Below are 10,377 nucleotides of genomic sequence, written 5' to 3' on the forward strand. Positions count from 1 at the left end.
TAATGCTGGGCTGACATGAATTTTATTAGTGATGGGTAAATTTTTCACTCATTGAAGTTGTCTGTATTATGTACTTCGAATATATCAGCAAAAACCTGTTGAAAGGCTGAAGAAAAATGTTCAAATCTCTTAGGAATCTATAGAAGGTACTGAAAGTCTGTTTTTTTGTCTTTAAAAGATGTAAATATTATAGATGTCTGATGATTGTGTGTAAGTGTGTTTGTAACAGGTTTTGCTTTTCTGTTTCAGCTGTTGTACAGATCAAGGTGGGCACAGACATACACGAACATCTCCAGTTTACAGAACGAACTTACTACGCACAGGTAGCCGAAAACTCTGACCCCGGAACCCAGGTAGCCAAGGTAACCGCACAGGTCATGGAGGGTACAGCACAGGGGAACACACAATATACCTTTCTGGAAGGAAACAGTGACAACATATTCTCCATATCTGGCTCAGGTAAGCTGTTACGGTGATAATGATAATGAAGTAAGCATATACCAGTAAGGTATATACCAACACCTGTCTAATCTAGATCTCTGTCTTTGTCAACTTTAATATTTGCTCACAGCATTCCTTATCTTACATTACTTCAACCTGTCCAGTATGAATCCTGTCTTTATTCTTGAAACCGTCATAATTTGACTTTCCTTGTTTATTATTTTTTAAATTATTCAATTTTGAAATCGAGTAAATTCTGTTATTTTGTCAGTGCTATATTTCAAAGTATATTAATTCACATGTAGATAATACAAAAAAAATATTCAAAAAGTGATTAGTTTAGTCAGTGATAAGTGCAAATTTTACAGTTTGTGTATCTTTATACACAACCATTCATTGGGTTTAAACTTCCTGTATTGCAATATTTGCGTACAGTAAAATCACATACAAAGTCACAAGTGTTTACATTGTATATTGACCAAATTATTAGAGGTTGAAAATTGTCGTTAAATAGCGATTGAGCTACGAGTAATCACCTGTTCAACAATTTGGCCCAGATCCTCTTTAAACCGGGATTTTTTTTTTAAAAAAAATTATGCTCAGTTGTTTCAGTTTTACATTGCGACAGATTGCGTCCACTGAGATATTTTTGTTTTATGTCTCAATTGCACAGTGTTAATTGTATGAGGAGTTCTTTATTTTGATGAAATGATGGATCAGATTTTCGGCCAGTAGGGGACAATTTGTACTAGGTGAGACTAACCTCAATATTGCATTTGTCGAGCAGGTGACATCACTGTCATCAATAATGAGAAATTGGATTACGAGACTTACGACAAAGTCCAGCTGCTTGTGTCCGCAAAGAATGGCGGTCTTCCTGCATACACCTTGGTGGAGGTCAATATCCAGGACACCAACGACAACGCTCCTTTGTTTGCACAAGACCCCTACTACACCTTCATCAGGGAAGATGTTCTTATAGGAACCACAGTGTCTCAGGTACTAACATCAAGTTACCTCCCCTTGTAAAAACATTACTGATTAAAACCCAGTTTTTGAGATTATGTTGTTTTCTTATACAAAATTGGATATTGAAATTTCTATGTCTTAAATTATATTTAATCCATCAAAATTTAGCTTGATGCTTGAATATTTATTTTTATCTATATGACTGAAAAACCGGTTTGAGTGTTTGTTATTTTAATAACTGGTGATGAAATTTTCATTTTCAAGATTATAAGTTAAAGTACAGATTTAACAAAGAAATATTCCACTTTTTTCATATATTCATACAATACAATATTTCTGCGAAGGATTTGACCAATTCATGTTATGATGTTTCCGTTAACAGGTTATAGCTACGGATCTGGACAGCACGGTGAACGGAATGATATCCTACAGTATCCTACAGCCAAATGACCAGGACCTAGTGTTTGTCATTGACGACAGTGGACACATCACGACCCATCTCCCACTCGACTTTGAGATCGTCCAACAGTATCGCCTGCAAATTGAGGCTGTTGACAAAGGCCAGTCCACACTGACAGGAACATGTATTGTGACAATTAATGTGGTGGACATTAACGACCAATACCCGAAGTTTCCACCTCCACGCCAGGAAAATGTCACTGAAAGTAAGTAGACTGAAGATTTCAGACACTGCATGGGTCCTGTATAATTAGAAATATTCTAAACATAACATTACAACATTACATAAAACTTATTCTTTTTTCTGCTTTAGTAATATACCAATTACCATTTCATATTTGAATGGGCGGAATCCTCATTGTCAGAGCTCAAAAATAATTTGGAGACGTTGTGTGAACAACAATACCAATTTGCAGCTCTTAATGATATTAATGTAATGCAGCAGAATTTTTCAAGAGAAATAAAATTTCGCAGGACTTGCTATGAAGTTTTAATTTTGGTCTATTAACTGGACGTTAATGTATTTACTTACAGACATAAAACTTTGAATGATTGGCCGTGAAGGTTTATCTGTTGCACACAAAATACATTCTTGGCATATATTGATAACAAATTCAATCATTTTGATGAAAATAAGTAAAAATGATTTCTGTTTTATCCTCAGCAACCCCGGTTGGATCTCAGATCATGAAGGTGACTGCCAATGACCAGGACACTTTCCCACCACTTCTCTATGACTTCGACAACAATGGTAACCAAGATGGCCGCTTCGCTATAAACAAATTCACTGGCGAGATCATCCTCGCCAAACCGGTGGACCACGAAGGAACAAATCATTACAGAGTAGCACTGAAGGTAGGTATTGATTAGTGTCTTTTTAACCTGGGGGAAGATCTTCATTAGATTAAAGCCCACCTCTTGTTCCTGTAGTAACTTTGTTTAATTCCTGGTATAAAGCTCTTCTTCTAGATGTGAAATTTTGAATTTAGCACAAGTTTTTACCAGAGCACTCTGTGTAGTTTTATGGTCCTTTTTGAGACATTTTTATGATACCAACAAAACTGAATTTACTTTTTCTTCATTCATATTCTCATGGAAACAATTATAAATCTTGGTTTCATTGTATTCTTCCTTTTTTAGGTTACTGATGGAAATAAAACAGCTACAACTGTTCGAGATCTGTACATCATGGATGTCAACGACAATTCCCCCATGTTTGTTCAATCAAGTTACCAGGTAAGGCATCATCCCATTAGAATAACATGAACAAAATATCCGAACTATTTCCTATGGCATCTGATGTAATTGTCAACATTTTGTGGCTCTGTGTTAAAACCTGTGATGTGTTACTTTATTTTAATTGCTCCAGTTTACCCACTTGTGTAAATTGGTATCATATATGCTGGGAAGCAAACCTGGGATGGACCGGCATTCTATGAATAGAGTTGTGTACTCATGGTCAGTTAACACCCCAGAAAAAGGGTATGAGCTCTGTATTATGAGCAATTAGCCTCAGAAAGACATTATCTTTTTCTTTCACTTAAGTACATGATTATTGTACATCTTAACAGAGCCGCAGCTTCCCCATGTTTGTTATCAAGCAAGCCTTGTTAGTGTTATGTTTTGTTTAATTACCAAATATTTAAATCAATGTCTTTTTCAGGCTTCTGTAAAGGAGAGAACCGTGGCAAACACACTGGTGCTGAGTGTAACGGCCAGTGATTATGACAGTGGATTGAATGGCGAGATCGTCTACAGCATTGAGACAGACACGGACAATGGCTTCACTATTAACCCATCCACTGGTAAGCTAACCAATCAAGTCATCTCGGAGTGATCTCCCTTGTTTTTCAGCCACATAAATATTATCAAGTGTTTAAGGCCTCAGAATTGATACCTCACATACACAAAACACTGGTGTAAAGAGAGAAAATGTAATAGACCTTGACAAAAGAAGTTTAAATATACATATCATTATAGGGAAACGTGCACTTTGAAATATGTTTTAAAAGTAAAAAATGATTAAAATCTATCATTCTCCATGTTTATCCTTTGGTTTGTGCAATTTGCAATTCGTTAAGAGATTGGATATTGGGACATTGTTAAGTCTGCCTGTCTTCAACATATTTTATCTTCTTGGACAGGTGCCATAACAACCACCAGGGAAGTCCAGTTCGACCCTGACCAGCAGACAATGCAGCTCACCGTGATGGCAAAAGACAGAGGTCAACCAGTTCATTCAACAGCCACATTTGTCCATCTCCTTATAGAGCCTGTAAACAACAACGCTCCTCGATTCTCTTCCTCTAGTAGCTCGTAAGTACAAATTCACTCTTTTGTTGCTTAATCTACCTTACACAAAGATACACGAGATTTGTGGGAGAATTATCTCCCTTTGTACATTTACATGAGAATTACCTTCCTCCTTAGTATATTTGAATGAGCACCATTTAAAAACTTAATAAAAATCTGTTTATCTTTGAGCTTTTTTGGTTGATAATCTTCATATAATTGAAATTATATCACTAGTAGGTTGTGCAACTTATTTTGATGCAGATATTTTTTTTTCTAGTTATGTGCATATCTTAAAACGTTTTCAGTAATCAAATTAAAGAACTTTTAGAACTCTTTTGTTAGAGAATTTTGCTAACAGTAAACTTTTATCAAGGTTTTAAAGATTTCATTTGATTCTTTTGTTTCAGTATCAATGTGATGGAGAACTCCCAGATTGGTACATCTATTGCCCAACTCATTGCCACAGACACCGACGCCTACCAGACCATCAGCTACTCCATACGCTCGGGCAACGACAACAATGCGTTCTACATAAGCCATTTATCTGGTGAGATCTTTGTTAATGGAAAGATTGACAGAGAGGTTAAAGCAGAGTATGACCTTGACATTGTGGCGGAGGACAACGTAACACCAGTTATGAGAGGATCAATCCTGCTGCATGTGACGATAGAGGATGTAAATGACATGGAGCCTCAATTTGGACAGACCAATTACACTGTGTCGTCATTGCTTGAGACCTACCCGCCAGGCACCAGCTTCTTACAGATGCTGGCTAGTGATGGTGACCTTGGAAACCATGCTCGCTTACAATACAACATTATCTCAGGAAATGACGCCGATATATTTGAAATAAATAGCTCCACAGGAGAGTTGAAAATTGCCGCATCTAAAAGTTTGGATTACGAACGTCACACTAGTCACCGACTAGTTGTTCAAGCAACAGACTGCATGGACTGTAGCGTAGATGTTCCTAGGTTGTCTGGAATGACAGTAGTGATTGTTGATGTTTTAGATGTCAACGATCACTTTCCCGAGTTTCCTGTTCCATTTTACTACACAGTGTTTAATGAGGAGCAGGCGGTCAAGACACAAGTCTTCCAAGCCGTAGCAACCGATGGAGACGCAGGTAAATATGGAGAGCTTTCTTACTCCATCAGTGACGACAGATTCTTCAGGATTGATCCCCTAACTGGATGGGTGTACCCAAAAATTGTCTTCAACATGGAAAACCTGCCTTCAAATTTAAATGATGTTCGTGGTAGCTTTTCCTTTATGGTTACTGTCAGTGATGGAAGAAATGCTTCTGTAGGGGCAAGGGTCGTCATTGGCGATGTCGATGAATTCCCTCCGCAGTTTTCCAAAACTGATTATGATTTTACTGTGAAGGGTAACGCAGGCGTTGGAACTGAAGTTGGACAAGTGTCAACCAATGATAATGACCAAGGCTCGGCTGGAATTCTCTACTACTTTTTGAATCGTCACAACGATTTTTTCGATGTCAACATCACCTCTGGAATGATTTATGTTAAACTGGGATTCAACTCAAACCCAGGAAATCGCCGTCGCAGAGATGCTAACCACTCGCGTCACAAAAGATCCTTAAATGATGCCGATAAAACGCTCATTGTTGAAGTAAAATCAGCTGTTGCAAACTCGCGCTCAAAAAGTACGGTTGTGACTATAGATGTGGACGAATCATGTCCAGGATGTAGAATTATACTTGAACCTGTTGTAGAAACACAAGGCTTTGGAGGAACACCTATGATAATTGTGATAGTCTTCGCGGTTGTATTGGTCATTCTCGTTATTGTTGTTGTGGTGATATTTGTCCGGTACAAGAAGAAAAGTAAGAAACCAGTGGCACAGGTTTACGATGCTGCAGATTTCAACGCATTCGATTTCTCACCAAGTTCAGCTCAAACGGGAATTACTTACAGTGAGCCTCCAAGCTACAGTCGTTCTAATTCTAATAATGTCACCTCGGAGATTTCGGAGCATTCCCATCATTCTGTGTCCAGTGGACGAGGGTCAGTTGAAGCGGAAGATGACGAGGAGATCTGTATGATAAACGCTCTACAGTCTGATCTGAATCAGTCAAGCGGCTTCAGAAGTAAAAACATGCCCGACTCAGGGATACAGGATGATGACACTACTTCCGAACCTTCAGTTCAAAATTCTAAAGACTATTTAGCCAGACTTGGCATAGACTCTTCGCAGATACCAACGAAAAATAAAAATACCTCGTTTTCAGAGGAGTCTTTACCGCCATTTTCTGAGGAAGACGGTGGGTTAGATACAGTGGACGATCCACTTGAAATAGACTATAATAGGCTGGGGCCTGTGGAAAATGACGCGGGACCCGGCATCAGTGTGATCAGCGGTAACCATCACAGTCACCCGCATGACCTCGGCTTCCACGAGCCGGAGCACTACGCTCAGCCGGGCTCTATGTCAAGTGTGATAAACAGTGAGGAGGAATACAGTGGCTCCTACAACTGGGACTATTTGCTGGACTGGGGGCCACAATATCAACCCCTTGCTCACGTGTTTTCAGAGATTGCTCGTCTCAAGGACGACACAATCCAGCCTAAAAAAAGGCCAATACAGACAGTGCCACAGACTAATAGTGTCAGCTCATTAAAACCTCAGGTGAAAATGATTCCCCCTCCCATGATTACGAACGCTCCCCCGCAGGCAATGTCACAGCCTGCCAATAGTAGATCTAGTCAGAGTAGCGGAGGAAGCAGCTCGTATAAACCTCCGCGTACATTAGCCAACAGTAACAATATCAAAAACAATGTCTCGCTCCCTAGCAATGCACGTTCACCCATCACATATGACGGGGGCTTTAACCCTCCTCTCACGCCATCGTTCACACCGTCTTTGTTACCACTGGCGACGGGAGCACCAGGCACATCCAGTCATAATGGACACAATATACCTAGCAGACACCAAATGGGTGTCCCTGCTGGACATCAGCTGGTTATCTCCCCTCCTCACGAGTGTGAACAGGAGCTACGGATTTAGGGAGATGGCCAATTTTGATTGAGACTTCACAATAGTTTATAAATACTGATGTAGGTCGGAGTTTATAGGTTAAGTGATTCTAGTTGGTCATGTGACATGAACAATGATACAAGTGGTGTTGTCTTCCATAAGAATCAGTCGGAGAGAGAACCCTGAACGATTGACAGACATTTATTCAGGGAGATATTTTTATCAGAACATTTTTTGTATGGAGGTATGAAATATCTCCAGTTTTGTAATTCAAAATGCATTAGCAACAAACAAATACAGCTGTGATATGATTTTAATGCATTTTTATAGACTATGATTTTTGTTTTATCTGTAGAATTGGACATATTCAAATTTTGTGGGCCACCTGCAAAATTTGAATAAAACTGAAGGTCCATTAATTGTTATCAAAAGGGACGCAGATGTTGAATGTTCGCAATTTGTACAAGACCTCCCAGTTATCTTAAATTCATAAATATAAAAAAAGCATCTTCTGTCTGCAAAAACAAAATGTGATGGATTAACACTATCACATTTCTTTTTCACTGTTTTCCCACAATTAAGCCTGTACAAGTCAATTAAAGTGTGAGATGTTCGGACATCCAAAACCCGAACATCATATACAAAAAGTTTGCTTCACATGACATTAAAGGTGAACAACGACCAAATGCTAAAAACTAGATGGCATGGATATTATGTTTTATACAGTGTATAGAGAGATATAAAGTCTTAAGAAAACAGGATATTAACAGAATTAAGTGGAATCCAATTTTTAAGAAGTTAATTATGCTGTTACCTCAATCAATTAATTTCTCTTAATTGTACTAGCTTAATACAACTAAGTATATATGCAGGTCAATCCATGANATTCTGGTCTGCATACACCAAGAAGGTGTTCCACTTCACAGGCTGGGAGAGGTCGTTAGGTAATATTTAACTAAATTATCATTTGTAAATGTCATTCCAACACGTAGTGCCATCTCTCAAAGTCGTATCATTAGTTTTATCATATCATTTTTATAAAGTTATATAATCTTCCATGATGCTAGGGAGCAATAAGTTTTATTCAGCCTAGTTTCTTAATAAATACTTTCACCCCGCCATTTTAAACTGGACTTGCCCAGTCTTTGATTTGTTAAGGTTCAAATGTCACTTCAGGGGTGAATAGGTTAAATACCAAAATTGTCAAGCAGCCTTACATTTCTATTTTTTAGTTTGATTGTAAGCCATTTTTCACAGGGACATGTATTTGTGGATGCAATATTTTAAAATATTTATTTTCTGTATGAACATGCATGTCATGCACCTGTTTTTTGGTACTTTGTCTTTAAAAAGTTAGATCAGTTTTTAACATAATTAAGTGATTTAAAAATATCTTCCAAATAGTTACCAAAATATGTTATATAAACTCATACTTTTCCTTTTTTACATTTTTTAAGAAAATACTGTGAGTTTTTTAAATGCTGTAAGTACTTGATTCTTAATGTGGATGTTTATTAATGCAATAAATTGTGAATGACTTACTTTAGCAAGGGAGATAACTTGTTTAAATGTGTGTATTAACAACTTCCTTAGTGAAGTTGTGACAACAGAGGTTGTTGGACTTGAAGGTATTTGTGGAATGTAAATTATTTGCAGTACATCATTTCATAAATATGGTATGAAGCATTCGCAATTGTAGTACCTATGTATTTTGTTTGTACCTCAGAATGAGTTGAAGTGTGTATGAATATAATGGTAGTAAATGATGACAGACTGGTATAAGAAAAACTGTACTGTAGGATGAATATTTGATCTAATAAGACTATTTTTTAATGTCGCAGTTTGAATGAAAGAAACAGTTATATTGTTTTATATGTAATGACAGAAATCCGTGGATATTATCCTGTAGACACAAATAATCAGTTAGCTTTAATAATTTTACCACATTCCTTAATTTAAAATTGCCATCAGAACAATTGATATGAATTTAGAGAACCACTTCCATTATATTTATTTTTTTGAAACCTTGGAATAGTTCGTTTTTATATATTTTAAATTCATCAATGATCGATGAAAATAACATTGTTTAAATTCAATACCAGCAAAAAAGAACCAGAAAAGGTTTACATTCTGTATGAGATTAAATTCAATTTCAATAATTTTGACATATTTTATGACTTATTTCAAAACAGTCAAGATGCACTTTAGATTGAACGTTGTTTTTTGACAATTAAAATCAACTCATGATATTATTATGATATTACATAAATCAGTATGATTTGTCCAGAGCAAAGCTATGATCATAAATATCATTTTGGACTCAGTTGCATTGGACGTCATGGTTAAATATATTGTTGACGTTTCGGTAAAATTTGATTAGTGATTAAATCAAACATGTCCTTGGATTCACAAAAGGGTTATTTTGTCTTTAGGGGGTGAACACACATTTTATTCATGTTTTAATTTTGAGCATGCAGAATCTCCCCCATGGAAATTTCAAAAAGTTCAGAAGTATATAAAGGACAAGTTCAAAAATACTTTTATTGATTTAGGAATTATTATAAGAAAAAAATATAAGTACTAGAATCAGTTTCAATGTACTTTGGTAGAGCAGGATTTCTTTTATTTTCAAAATGACATTTTATCTTTCAACATTTTTCAATTTCATTCTAACTAAGAATGCAATATTTTATGTTAGTGCATGGTAGTGCTATATGAGAAATGTGAAAAATTACATGGAAAAATGATGTGCAACTTCTAACACAAAACATTATGGAATAATCAATCATACCCTGACCCAGGGTTAACCTTTCATCAGTGTTAATCAAAATTTAGGAGTTATCATTTAGGATTGTAGCAAGAATGAAGGTGAAGGGAAGATAGTGTTTTTATTCAATATACTGGTCCTCGTCCATCATTTATAGTCGAATGTTTTATGATGTGTTTTTGTATGTGTCATATTTGTCATCCTTGTTTCTAAATGTCTCACTTAAATGTCCAACGGAGATGTTGAACTTTGAAAAAGTTCGGTGTACTGAATGTGTAATTCTTTTCTTGTTTCACAAACAAATTTAATAACTTAATATTTCTTGCAATGATATTCTGCTGAGAGAGGAGAATGTGAAATATATTTGTAATAAAACAAAAAATCAAAAGATAATTGATTTTGTGTTGTATATAGTAAAATTTGATCAAACAATTCGGATATTACAACAG

General features: G+C 36.4%; 1 protein-coding gene across 1 annotated transcript in view; it reads left to right on the forward strand.

The window, feature by feature from the left end:
• The window catches only part of LOC110466738 (protein dachsous-like), an 88,544-nt gene extending 80,505 nt beyond the window's left edge, over positions 1-8,039 (forward strand). The window contains exons 13-20 of the mRNA XM_021523458.1: positions 250-459; positions 1,229-1,440; positions 1,793-2,075; positions 2,534-2,724; positions 3,010-3,105; positions 3,533-3,674; positions 4,014-4,185; positions 4,572-8,039. Coding sequence (XP_021379133.1) covers positions 250-459; positions 1,229-1,440; positions 1,793-2,075; positions 2,534-2,724; positions 3,010-3,105; positions 3,533-3,674; positions 4,014-4,185; positions 4,572-7,191 — 3,926 coding nt within the window. The 3' untranslated portion in view covers positions 7,192-8,039. The remainder of the gene's footprint in view (positions 1-249; positions 460-1,228; positions 1,441-1,792; positions 2,076-2,533; positions 2,725-3,009; positions 3,106-3,532; positions 3,675-4,013; positions 4,186-4,571) is intronic.
• Positions 8,040-10,377: the final 2,338 nt, after the last annotated feature.

Source organism: Mizuhopecten yessoensis, unplaced genomic scaffold (assembly GCF_002113885.1).
Source record: "Mizuhopecten yessoensis strain PY_sf001 unplaced genomic scaffold, ASM211388v2 scaffold11143, whole genome shotgun sequence".
NCBI lineage: Eukaryota > Metazoa > Mollusca > Bivalvia > Pectinida > Pectinidae > Mizuhopecten > Mizuhopecten yessoensis.